Raw genomic sequence first — 14,598 nt, forward strand, 5'->3', positions numbered from 1 at the left:
TCGTATTACAAGTGAAAAAACGAAAGTTTCTTCCTTAAGCAATAGAGTAATTAATCGAATATTCAGTAAAAGAATATACAAAAGGAGAAATAATCTTTTATTCGAATCTGTAACAAAATGATAAAAACGAAACATAAAGAACAAGGTCAAACCTCTACCTGTTATTCTAAATCTGACTTTTATGTTCCGACTCATCTTTTTATTGGGTTTCCTGTTAAATTATTTGAACAATATTATAGTAAATAATTTATATTTTCGGATTATTAAGAAATTCTTTGCGGGCGACGGTTACTAACCCTAATCTTGATGATGTAAACTTTGAGGAAATACTTTGTTGTGTGTGAAAAAAGTTGCCTTTTTTTATAACTAGCTTTTGTAGCTAAATTGACAATTAGATAAAGCAAATTTCTAATGAGTGCGTCACTTTAGTTTTTTACAAAAATATTTAAAGTGCATTATTTCAAACCAAAATATAATAATTCATATTAACTGGAATGGAAACTTCCCCGCTTTTTTATTAAGTTTGGATTTCCTGTTAAATTATCTGAACAATATTACAGTAAATAATTTATATTTTCGGATTATTTAGAAATTCTTTGTGGGCGACGGTTACTAACTCTAATTTTGCTGATGTAACCTTTGAGGAAATACTTTGCTGTGTGTGAAAAAAGTAGGTTTTTTTATAACTAGCTTTTGTTGCTAAATTAATACATAATTAGAAAGCAAGTTTCTAATGGGTGTGTCACTTTAGTTTTTAAGAAAAATATTTAAAGTGCATTTATATATCAAAATAAAATATATAATTATTTACATTAACTGGGATGCATACTTTTCCGCTTTCTGCTAAAGTTTTAATAAATTGTTAACGAAATAAACAGTTAATCTCGTAGAATAAGAATAATTACGCTCACTCTTCAAAAGTGTCATCAGGAGATAACTGTATTAGTTTAATGGAATGCCATACATTTGAAGGCCTTGTATGCTCAATATAGGCTTATAAATCTTTGTCAAGAAGAACAGATAGAACAATTCAGAGAAAGTCATCACGAAGAATAAATACATCCAGGGTAAAAGCGGGATTCGAATCAAACCCGCTACCTCCAAACTTGTGAGATGACTACAATGAAGTTGAATTTGATGTGATTGATTTGGGATTTAATGGTGAAAATATCACTTAAAAAGAAAATTACTAAAGTAAAAGTAACTTAAATTTCGATACCACTAGAAAATGTTTTTGTACTTACAAGGGAAACTAGGGAAGTGTGACTCGCCAATTTTGAAATAAACTAGTGGGATGTATGCCTTATGAGGAATAATTTTAGGGGGAAACATTCGTTTCGGCCCATAGAAGGTCCTGTAAGCGATAAAAAATAATTCAATCTATAGAAAAATCAGTATTTTATTACTTCAATGCAGACTATTAGTTATTGTATTTGTCTCATACTCCAATTAATTTTGTGGTACTTTCACGTACTATATAATGCATATTTATTGTCAAAATTGATTTCGAAAATTGTATGTATCTGTAATTTTTTAGAAAAACCTATTAGGTTAATTTTAAAAAAAAAAATTTGACATCAAATTTGTTTAATTTTTTTTTTCAAAAAACTTTTCAAATTAATTGGAGTATGTAATTGCAAATTAATTAATAATTAATTAATAATTAATTAATAATTAATTAATAATTAATTAATAATTAATTAATAATTAATTAATAATTAATTAATAATTAATTAATAATTAATTAATATTAATTAATAATTAATTAATAATTTATTAATTTTCTGATTAATTTATTAATTAGCAAATTAATTGGATTACGAGACAATTACAATAACTAATAGTCTGCATTGAAGTAACCAAATATCGATTTTTCTACATATTGAATTATTTTTTATCTCTCACAGGACCTTCTACGGGCCGAAAAGAATGTTAACTAGTTTATTAATTAGCAAATTAATTAATTATCCAATTAATTACAAATTAGTTGGATTATGAGACAATTATAATAACTAATAGTCAGCATTGAAGTAATAAAATACCGATTTTTCTATAGATTGAATTATTTTTTATCTCTCACAGGACCTTCTATGGGCCGAAACGAATGTTTCCCCCTAAAATTATTCCTCATAAGGCATACATCCCACTAGTTTATTTCAAAATTGGCCCTAGTTTCCATTGTTAGAGGAGCAAATTGGCATCTCTGTATTTGGGTGAACATACAGGGGTAAAAAAATATGGAAACACTTCTATACTGACTTGACGTCAACCGATTTTTTAGGAGTAAAAGTCGAATTTCACATATCGAATCAAATGTTGAATTTCACATGTCGAAATCGTTAGCATAAATTGAAAGATCATACTTGAAGCTTTCAGAAGTGGAGTTCTTCTTACAAATGCGAAATTTGCATTGACCATAATGAGCGTAGGAATTTAACATTTTCTTTTCTTTTTCTCAATACCATAATTAAAAATGCATTCTAATATACAGTGCGCAAAAAAGAAGAAGAAAAAAAACGGAAACCCATTGATAACTTTTGGTCTAATGATCCGATTTTCACGTTCTAGGATTCAATCTTGAAGGCTATTGGGGGTGACCTCAAATATGCTAAATAATAAGTGCAGACGATATTTTAAGTTGCGAAATCAGACTCTAAAACGTAATTTCTCTGAATAAACATACCTTTCTCGACGGATTCGGATTTCTGACTCCCTAAATTATAGAGGGTAGCTGCATATCTAGGAAAAATGGTATGAATAGTTTGATCAGGAGAGCGGTCTAATGTTTGGAAACCTTAATGTTTATTTTACATTTTTGCGTATTTCGAAATTTTTTTACAACTTTTCAACCGAATTAAAAAAAATTTGCACGCAATTATAAAATTCGTTTATTCAAAGATAATTCCGTGCAAAATACAACTTTTAGCAAATATTTATTATTTTCTTAAAGTAAAATAATAAATATTTCTCATATATCAAACTATGGGGACCATATTTCTCAGATTGCGGCTACTCATATTTTGGGTGTCAGAAATCTGAATCCGTAGTAAAAAAAGTATGTTTATTCAGAGAAAGTAAATTTTTGTGTCTGATTTCGAAACATAAAATATTGTCTGCACTTATTAATTTGCATATTTCAGGTGACCCCCTCAAACCATTAAAATTGAATCCTAGAACGTGAAAATTCGATCATTAGATCTAAATTCCGTACGTCACACCTGTTTAAAGGGTGGACCATTCATAAATCGATTCATTCATCAACAGATCGTAATTTTGACCTGAACCAGAGAATGGTCAATCTTCAATTCTGTATCCCCAGAAGTATAATTTGTTATGGCAGCATGGAGGACGTTGTGACCCGACAGATTTACCGCTCACTATTTACCATTTACAACACTTCTTTGGCCAGTTAAATTCTCCACCAGCGCCCTGCCGACCAGACTGTCCCGGCCCATAGAATCAGTTTCTTTAATCATTCAAACATCTTAAATTTTGAAACAGTGGCCACACGTTCTAAGAAATGTCTACATCTGGCTTAGCTACAAGTGGCTACAACATAAAAATGCTACCCTGATCAGCAGCTAAGTTTCCTAATGTTATCCTATACATGTAGAGTAGTTATTATTTTTACTTTCTCCGTGACGATCTCTAAGAATAGTATGAGCTCTGTTTCATAAGTTGTTATATGATTTTATAGGTCCATTACCTCCACCTATACCGAAGGACTTCGAGGCGCGTAGAGAATTCGTCAACTATATGGACAAAGATATAGTCTATGAAGAAACCTACTATGACTTTACGAACTCTCGCGCGAAGCATGTCATATTGACAAACGGTTATGAGAAACACTACATTTTGGATTATAAAAATCAACAAGTTATAGCCTATGACAGACTTCATCCATACGGTGAGTAACAACTCTTTATTTTTAAAATATATATTCATAAATAAAAACTTTTTTTTTAATATTTATTAAAAGTCGATAAAGAAAAAGATTATTGAAAAAAATTAAAGTTTACAATATAATTGTGACCAACTACAGACCAGAGGAAAATCTCTAAAAAAGAGAGCTAGTCGTTAAAAGATGTTGGATTGTAAATTAGCTACCGGGAAATTCTGTCCTAAAAAAACACGCCTAATTATACAAAGATCCAAATAGTGCCTTAGTATAAGAAAAAAGTAGTGGAGCATTTACCCTTAAATGTATATGTAACGGCCAATGAAAACTGTCGGTTATTATTAATAATAACCGGCTAATATTAATAATAATCAAATAAGCCGGTAATAGGGAACAATTAAGCTAATTTATCATATAAACCGGTTATTATTATTGATAACTAATTAAGTTTGGTCAATGTCATTCTTTAGCGTTTTTATTAAGGATATTTCCGTATCCTGAACTGCCTCACCAACAATAATCGCCAGGGCACCAAATTGATTTTAAACTGGAAAAATTTGAGGAAAAAAACATGTAGATTTTGCCCGGGAGTGGCTACGAACTTTACCCTTCAAGTCGATCTCTTTCTGCGATGTTTTTTTTTTAGTTCCCCTTGGGCCGCTGCACGGAAGTTGACAAGACATGACAATTATTCCACCAAAGATCACGATACGAATACCTCCATTTTTTACTTCTCATTTTGACCAAAAGAAGCGGTTATTATTAATATAGAGCGGTTAGTATTAATAACAACCGGATTTATCACTTTAACCTTAACACATGTTCAAAGAGGCACACTCATGTCCCAATACCTAAACCGTTTAATATCTAGATTTAAATTCAAATTGAAATTGTATATTTTAGAAATATTTATTTAAAAACATATTTTTCATACTTATTTCATTATTTTGTATAAATTTAGGTCAAAATAAGTGAAAAATATTGTATTTAATATTTTAATAATTTATATTTATATGTTATAAGTTTGACCTGATATAGTACATTTTAGAAACATTTAGTAAGAAAACGTATTTTTAATACTTTTTTCATTATTTAGTATAAAATAAGGTCCAAATAAATGAAAATATTATATTTAACATTTTAATAATTTATAGTTATGAAATATAGCATGAAACACAGGTGTCTTTTTTTGCGTAAAATCTTCCAAACGCGGAAACACTTCCAAACGATAAACATATTTGCAGTTATTTAGATCTAAGAGAAACAGTTGATCATCATTAAGATTTCCTTAATTAAGATTTACAAGTCACTTATTGATAAATTTTTGAAAATGAATAAAAAAAAATTTCGAACTACTTTTTCTGGATTTCTTATTTTAGAACAATATGATTCCGAGAATCAAGCAGATTTTTTTGGCAGTTTTTATAATTAAAAAATACCAATACCTATTTTTACTGGTTCGTCAGAAAAGAAACATGTAAAAAGAGCACAGATGTCCGAAAGGGTTAAGAGTTCGAGAACTGTTAATCCAGGTTATTGCTTAAGGTATTTAAAGTCATGAAATCAGATACAAAAACATAGTTAACCTGTAGAAGTATATTTTTTTCCAACGAATTTGGATTCTTGAACCATACTATATGGGCTGTAATCTGGAAAATATGGCCCCCTTAGTCAGAAGTGCACCTGAAATTCAGACCCTTTAATATCAATATCCTTTTTTACGTATTTAGATATATTTCGAGAACTTTTTAAGCGAATTTAAGCATTTTTACACATAATTGCAAAATTTGTTTGTCAAAAGATGTAAAAAGTAATTTTTATTATGTATTTATTATATTTTTATTTAACCCCTTGGGGACGGGTGATTCAGAAAAGCATTCGTAAAAAATCAGAATCAAGTTGTAATTAAATAAAAAACGGTAACTTAAATGTAGTCGTTGCTAATTTGACAGACTTACTTTGCTTTTACTTTAATTATTGTTAGTTTAATCATATATATAATCAATGTTAATTCAAAGTAGAAGTAAATAGTTTTATTTTGAACAAAGTAATGGTGAATTAAATAAATCAAGCAATTATAACTCCTCCCACAAATAAACTGTTAAAGAATTACTTTGACTACCAGTTTTATCTTTTCACCCTGGTTGATACGGCTTTATGCTGGCACGTATTTGTGACAGTCGGTGCGAAAGGGTTAATAAGAGTAGAAAAAATATTGAATCGTACGGTCGACAATTCAATCAGAAGTTTACCATTCTTTTCTCATTTCGTAACTGTTCTGTGACTTGTTGTTTTACAATAAACCATTTAAATGCACTTTACAGATGACATTAAAAAAGATCCCCTGTCTCACGTTTGCACAACCATTGATTTGGAAGACTTTACATCTGACTTCAGTTCTACGGGTCGTGGAATCAGTATGCGCCCATCCAGTTTTGAACTAGAGTTTGGAGGAAAATACCCGTACGCTTTTAATGGAACTGATAGAATGAAACAGCGTGGTCTTTTGACGGATAAATTCATTGGCTGTGTCTATCAAGAAACTATTGATGCAACGATGAATATTTCCTACTTGTTCACAAGCAAAAGTAGTAAGTATTGTTACTTAAAATAATAAATAAATTTATATCCATACATGTGTGTTATGAATTTATTATGCAGGAAGTGCCGAGAAGTAATTTTTCACAGATTTTTATTTAAAAAATTTGAATTTCTTATTGATTGATAGTAATTTTAAATTGAAACCACCGATTCCTTTTTTAAAAATTGCGAATTTCCGATTGATTTGGTAGTAATCTTGTTAGAAACCACTGGTTCTAATTTATAAATTGTAAATTTCTCATTGATTCGATAGAAATAATGATAGAAATCACCGATTCCTATTTAAAAATGGCGAATTTCTTATTGATTCGATGGTAATTGTGATAGAAACCACGGGTTCTTATTTATTTGTGAATTTTCTATTGACTCGGTAGAGTAATTTTGAAGAAACCTCAGGTTCTTATTCAAAAATTGTGAATTTCCTATTGATTCGATTATAATTTGAATGAAACCACAGCTTCTTATTTAACTGCGAATTTCCCATTGAGTCGATAACAATTTCGATAGAAACCACACGCTTTTACTTTTAAATAGTGAATTTCTTATTGATTCGATGGTAATTGTGATAGACTGATTTCTAACGGTCTTTATTGTAATTTGAATTTTATTTAAACCACTGGATTTACTATTGGATTTTACTTACAAATTAAGAAATTTTAGTTAATACTCTTGCAATTTTGATAAAAACTTTACTTTTTTCATTTCAAAACTTGTGATTTCTTTTATTCACTAGTATATGTGATAGACACTATTTAATAAAGTATGAATATCTTATAGATTTGATTGTAATTTGGTAGAAACCACTGGATATCACTTAAAATTTTTAAATTTCTCATAGATTCGCTTGTAATGTTTTTGGAAACTACATGTTTTTATTTCGAAGTTAAAGATTTCTAATTGATTTTCGTGTAATTTTGTTAGAAAGTACAAGATTTTATCTTAAAATTGTGATTTTCGTATTCATTCATAAAATACTCAGCATAGTGTTATGTATAATTAAGCATATCGGATAACGAGAGTAAAAGCACAAACACACATTTTTGTCGAAATTATAAAAGATTTGTTTTGCATAAATGCGGCAAAATTCCACGTGGCTAAATACAGCAACCGTTAAATTTGCAGTAAAAAGCATTGACATTCTTATTACCAGTACTTTTTATGACGAATTTTGAATTTGCAATTGAAAGTACTAGCATCTTTATTGTCAGTATATTTCCTGGTAAGTGTTGAAATTAGCAGAAAAAAGTACAGACACCCTTTTTGACAGAACATTTTCCGTAAATATCCAGGTGTTTTCATTCTTCTTTTTAACAGTGTAGGACTACATTTCATGTCAAAAATTTCGATTATTACCACTTATCATTTTATAAAGGTTCCATTTTAATTCAACCGCTGATATTTTAAACTGTAATTCTTTATAAATATCTTATTTATTTCTTTTTCGAATTTAACGTGTGGCTGTTTCGAAAAGCTAAAGTAGACAAGGGCATTTTTTTATTTTCTATGTTATTCCATACCTTGTTGTAATATTTGTTGACATAATAATTTCATCAGACCTAGGTGTTGGGACAGCAGCTGGAACAAAGGAAGGTGATGTGACAGGTATAGACAACGGATTTCTCTCTGTACCTGTGAGAGCTGACATTTATGGGTCTTCGTCCAGTAGTGAGACTGAAGATATATTGTACTTCAACAGGACGGTTAATTACTTTTGGTTCAAAGGAGAGCCAGAATTCAAAATGGACACTTTTAAGGTAAAATACTCATTCCACAGTCACAGACTGTCTTTTGATATTGGATTTAGGGCAAAATTAATAGTCCCAAGGGTACAAAATGGATAATTTAAGATAAAAGACTGATTCCGCATTGACATAGTGACTTTTGATCTTGGATTTAGGGCAAAATTAATAGTCCCAAGGGTACAAAGTGGATAATTTAAGATAAAAGACTGATTCCGCATTGACATAGTGACTTTTGATCTTGGATTCAGGGCAAAATTAATAGCCCCAAGGGTACAAAGTGGATAATTTAAGATAAAAGACTGATTCCGCATTGACATAGTGACTTTTGATCTTGGATTTAGGGCAAAACTAATAGTCCCATGGGTACAAAATTGATAATTTAAGATAAAAGACTGATTCCGCATTATCATAGTGTTTTTTGATTTCGAACTTGGGACTCGCCACTGGGTTAGCCCCTTGAGTCAGGCTCCGTCAAAAATATTCACATGGTAGCAGACGATTTAAAGCAGTGTTAAGTTTTCCTAATTTCACAATCACTTCAATTTATATAATATTTATATAATATTCCTATAGCATATATCATAGTTCTGAATTCTTGTGATTATTAAGTAATTTTAAACACACGAAATATATTTTACAGTATAAATCTTGCTACCACTTCAATATTTTTAGCTGACCTTTGGGAGCTTTCACTATCGAAAATCGGCATGATTTTGTTAATACGCCAGTCCAATATGTCATCATAGTCCTGGTCTGAAATTGCTCACGGCTTTTCATATGGAATTATTAAATCTTGTGAAATGGTCCTCATGATTTAAAATAGAAAAAATAAAAGGATTTAAAGATCTTGATAAGAAAGAAGATACGATATTTTAAAATTTTTGACGTGATCATCGATCCGTGGGTGGAACGAATAAAAATAATCTATTTTAAAATGAAACAAAAATAGAACGCCTACAGCGGCAATATCTGCATATTGCCACTGTAGTTAAATTTTTTCAATTTACTTTAATTTTTTCAAAATATTTATGGAGTGGTAGACATTTTTTAAAAAAAAGCTTCCGGAATATTTGGTAATTTTGCCATCAATTTAAAGGCTTCAGCACGAGTGAGCTGGAACAAAACGGTGTTGCATATGAACTTTTAAATCATTTATAGGTATTGATGTGGAAAGTAAGTTTAAATGAATAAAAATAATAAATTTAACCATAAACATAGCTACCACTAGAATAAATTTTTACAAAAAGCGAAGAAAGTTGGCTATCCTGCATTTAAATATGGAGAAAGAATGACCCTGAGAAGGGCCTATAGATTATGATATATTAGTTGAATTTGTTTGATAAAATAGTACCCTACTAGTACCCAATATGTTTACTTGACATGAACTTGTGTTTGAACTTTTAAATACTTAAATAAAAATTAAACTATTATCAAAGGAATTTGTTAAGTATTCATTTTTTATTCAAATGACTTATAAATCGAACTACATTCATGACTCACCAACTTATTATCCGTATTACAGATAAGAAGTATACTTATTATTATTATTATGACAGTTAAGCTATTAAAGTTTTCATATTTTATGGGTAGTTTTTCCCAATATTAATCATATAATAGCGTTTTATGATATTGCATCGATATAGATTTTATTGACGAAGGTCGTTTGTGCAGCTGGGGAAAGAAATTTCTCTGAATGTTTACTTGTTTAACACTGAACTGCAGTTTTTATTTTACAGTCATCAAACATTAAGTAATATATGAAGGCAGTAAATAATCGTTCGAATATTCTAGAAACAGCTGAGTAGGAATTTTTATTACTTTATTGTTCTTATTATAATAGTTTATGTCATGTATAATTATTTTTATTCTCTACCTCTTTACTTATTTATTTTGGTTTAACATGTGCGATTCTAACGACTTTAATTTAAGGAGAAATACCTGTTCCAAGTACATGTTCCAAAAATGAGTGAAGATTTAGAAAAAAAATCAAGCGAATGGAGAATGATAATAATGCGGAGAAATTTTTAATTGATAGTTTGGCGAGATAAGTTGCTTGTATTTTGTCAGCATTTGAAATGATAAGTAGAAGTGCCAAATTTAGAACTTAACTTAAATAAAATTTAAGCAGCATACTCGTAATTAACATCGTGCAGGATGGCGGGAAGAAAGATGAAAAGCCTAAGAACAAACTTTTGCAAAATTATCTATGCATATTTCATTGATTTGAATTCAGTTCTGTTCATTTGGGGTTACACTTCAGGTTTGGTAGTAAAGCTTACAGGTTCAACAGGTACTTGAACCTAGTATGTTGTAGATTCAACCACAGAAATTTCGATCATTGAACCTAGTTTGTCGTTAATTCCACTGCAATAGCAAAAAAAAAAAAAAAAAAAAAAAAAAAAAAAAAAAAAAAAACTTTGTTAGCAATAAATTTTATCACATTAACTCTTTAAATATTGTAAGAATCTACAACTTTCACCCTGGGGAATATTTAAATATAATATCATTGTAATTATATAACTTTAACAGTGGCAAAGAAAAGAAAAGAAAATTCGATCATTTAATAAATATGCGTTCAGCACTATGTTTTGTTTTGTGAGGAAAATGTATTCATGAAAATTGTGTCCTACAAGAAATCTGTGTGTTAAAGTGAAAATAATTCCTGCTTCAATTAGTGTAAATTTACAGTTGCTAAAAGATTTAGTTTATACTGACTTATTCGCAGCCCCTAGTAATCATTAAGTATTTCTGTTAATCATTCTTGCTGCCACTTCAGAGATGCCAACTGCTCCGCTTTCTGAAGATTTTTTTTATGTATTGGTATCGAATTAAATAGTAAAACCTGTAGAATAAGTATAATTACTCCCGTTTTTTTGAAAGAGTGACCACAAGATTAATGCAATGAAGCTGCCTTTGTTATGACACTCACTTCGAATTTTGGATACGTAGTTGATGGAAAAGTACTAAACTCAAAATAACTTAAATTTTGCTACCACTAGAAAGCACTTTTTTACAAAACGGATCAAGCCTCCACACTGTTTTTTTTGCTGGTAGTTTGACTTGATTACTATGAAATCATCATCATCATCATCATCGAAATATAACTGGGCGCCTGGGGCCGTTAGCGGCCTTTTTCCCATTCATCTTGTATTTAATCTTTAAGGTGGTTCTTTCTGGTAATTGGAATAAAAGGAAATCAAATATTTTGTATTTTAGTTAAAATTATGTCACTACAAAAATGAGCTGCAATCGGCCTGAGGTTTATGTCTTCTCTTAAGTTTTCGAAAGTAAAAATTTCGTTGAATCCTGCGGTGTCACAATATATGGTCTTTTCAAAAAATCTGAAGTTTTGCTTTGCAATGTGATTATCTAAAAAATCTATGTTGAGGTCGCTATGTATGTTTTTATTGCGGATAAACCATCTTGCTTTTGTTATTTTCCTGAGGATTTTGTTCTGGCATATTTTGAGTTTTTTAAGGAGTGATGTAGAGATGTTGCACCAAGCTGGAGATGCATAAGTCAGGATGGGACGGATCATCGAGATGTAAAGTAAACGTTTAAGTCTGAGTTCCATTTTAGGGTTCTGAAGAAGGATTTGTAATCTGTGGCAGGCTGTTTGTGGTTTGTTGATGACTGTTTATTACTATGAAATTAAATCAAGAGACATTAAATATAAAATCTAGCAAAAATAAGAAAGTGGTACCATACATATGTCTAAAAATTTGTTTATTTTATGAATGTGATTGGTTTGTCCCATTTGCTTGCCAACCACCTCAAATTCAATTCTGAAATATATAATAAATTTCTCTATCGAATTTGGAAATCCCAAAATATAAGGAGAAACTGGAGTTTGGGAAATTTTTTCCCCTAATTTGGTCGGGAGAGCGATCCAAATTTTGGACCCCTTCATATTAATTTTTCTTCCTGCGTTTTTTCGCCATATCTCGAGAACTCTCTAAGAGAATAGAAAAACTTTGCACACAATTATGAAAGATAATTCAATGCATAAGATAACTTTTCGTAAATATTTATTCTTTTTTATTATTTTAATAAATAGTGGTTAAAGAAGCTTTACATTGAAAAGTATAAAGTTTTTTACATAATTTTGAAGAATGTGAAGAATCACAATGTAAAATACAAAATTTGAGCAAAATCGGTCAAAGAGTTTCTGAGAAATTTAATTTTAAATACACGACATTTTTAAAATTTGATTGATGTCGCAACTTAAAATATCATCTACACTAATTAACTAGCATATTTTTAGGTCCCCACCTCAAATCATTAAGATTGCGTCCTAGAACGAGAAGATCCGATCATTAGATGAAAAGCTATTTAGGGTGGTTCGTTTTTTTAACCGCATTGTACATATAGTAACCATAAATCATTAGTATCTTAACTCAAAAAGTTTATTTTGCTCTTGCGATGCACATCCTATCTTTATCTAACAGGTTAACGACTGCACAGTATTTATTTTCGATTAATGTCGATATAACTGTGACCGAAACTGTTCTTATTTCCAACATTTCATTGTATTGACTCTTCCTACTCAAAATGGTCATTAAATAAATGATCGACAGAAAATGGTCTCGAATCATGTGTTTTAATTTTTTATTTTTATATCCAATAAGGGCAATGAAAAATTTTGTAGTTAAACTCTTTGCAGCGTATATCAGTTCTTAATACAGTGGCATTCAACCGAAGGAGGCATTCATTTAACCTCTGAGGACAATAAAACTTTTAATTCATTATTATTGTTTTTTAGTTTGTAATTAAATTTTTATCACATATTTGCTTACACAAATGATTTTATTAAGAATAAAGTAAGAATTTGTTATGAATTTTTTTGTCACTAGGAGGCTACGTTCATCAACCTCCTTGTTTGCTTATCATTCATTGTTTTTATATCAATAGTCAAGCATTTAAAAAAAAAAGATAATTTAGAATAGAATTCAATTGAATAATTGGCAATAGAATTTAGTTGAATAATTAGCAATAAAAAAATAACGATACTTTGCTCTTGGTGTATGAAAAAATGAGTTAAACGTATAAAGGGCCTCACTATCTTCAATAGTTTAGAATCCGTCTAAGCTTAAATTCCGTTCATGAAAAGAGAAAAAAAATGCAATTGTTAGTAACGAACTGAAAATAAGTTTTTTTTAAAAATATTTTTCCCGTTGCACTGAAGAAGTTTGACTTTGGAATAAACTGATACGGATATACTAATTTATTTATTTTTGTAACGGAAATCCCGCTGCAATTAACAGGATATTACATTTAAAATAAGTCACAGCACAACCCTTCAATTTGTTGCCATTGTGTTTAATTGCCATGCGTTACATCTTCTGATCTAACCCTAAATTGCTAGATATATAGTTGTACAAAGTGCCTGCCCGCAAAGCGGGCATCTGACTTTTTCATCGCATAATGTGTGCCCTTGGGCGACTAAGACTTTTGGCTTTAGGGTAGTGAGGAGAGAATGGAGTACGGGGGAAGCCCCCTGAGTCAAGGTAGAATTGAAGATGATGAGAGTTATAATGCACCAAGTTATGTACAGATCTGATAGATTAATAATATATATACAATATTATAATTAGTAAATTAGATATTAAAAAACAGTATAATTACATTATATTTACATACATTTACATTTAGTATACCTCGGTTGAAACAATGACCCGGTCGTCTATATATTAAAATAGGTTTGAAATCGATAGTGGTTATAAAAATATTTCTGTATTTCATTTTCTAATGTTTCATTGTTTTGCTGGTGCTTTATCTTTGTAAGTAAAAGATGCCATTTTGCACCGCTTTAAAAAAAGAAGGATTTCATAGTGGTAACGAAATTCAAATGATTTTAGTTGAGTATTTTCCATTTTAAGTAATTTTTCCTCTGTTGCACATCGAAAATTCGAAGTATTGATATGAAGTGAAACTTTATTTGCAGTTATCTCTTGGTTACTTGTACATAGAGTGGGCGTGTATAACCTTATCCTAAAAATTTTACTATTTAATTAGCTACCAATATATTAAAGATTTTGCAGAAAGCTGATCAGTTGGCATTTCCTACCAACGTTTAATCTTTTTGAGGATGATTTTCCCAGTGAGAGTAAAATGAAAATTGAATTACAATTAAAGGCTGATACACATTTTGTATTTTCTGCAAGTTAAAATCAGGTATGCAACAACTACGCTTTTTGAAAATTGAAATTAGGGATAAGGGAAAAGAGAGAAAGAATGAACAAGACAAACAAACATAACAGTTTGATTAATAATGGTTAAATAACAAACAAAAGCATTATTTATTTGTATTTTTTTGCATTAAGAATATGAGGAAAAAATGCTAGTGGATATAAGTAA

The 14,598-nt window shown here is 29.9% G+C and overlaps 1 protein-coding gene across 1 annotated transcript in view; it reads left to right on the forward strand.

The window, feature by feature from the left end:
- LOC107436174 (uncharacterized) overlaps positions 1 to 14,598 on the forward strand; it is a 108,872-nt gene that overhangs the window by 16,038 nt on the left and 78,236 nt on the right. The window contains exons 3-5 of the mRNA XM_021146764.4: positions 3,698 to 3,907; positions 6,223 to 6,489; positions 8,054 to 8,253. Coding sequence (XP_021002423.3) covers positions 3,698 to 3,907; positions 6,223 to 6,489; positions 8,054 to 8,253 — 677 coding nt within the window. The remainder of the gene's footprint in view (positions 1 to 3,697; positions 3,908 to 6,222; positions 6,490 to 8,053; positions 8,254 to 14,598) is intronic.

Source organism: Parasteatoda tepidariorum, chromosome 5, assembly GCF_982258835.1.
Source record: "Parasteatoda tepidariorum strain Cologne lab strain chromosome 5, Ptep-v5.0, whole genome shotgun sequence".
Taxonomy (NCBI): Eukaryota; Metazoa; Arthropoda; class Arachnida; order Araneae; family Theridiidae; genus Parasteatoda; species Parasteatoda tepidariorum.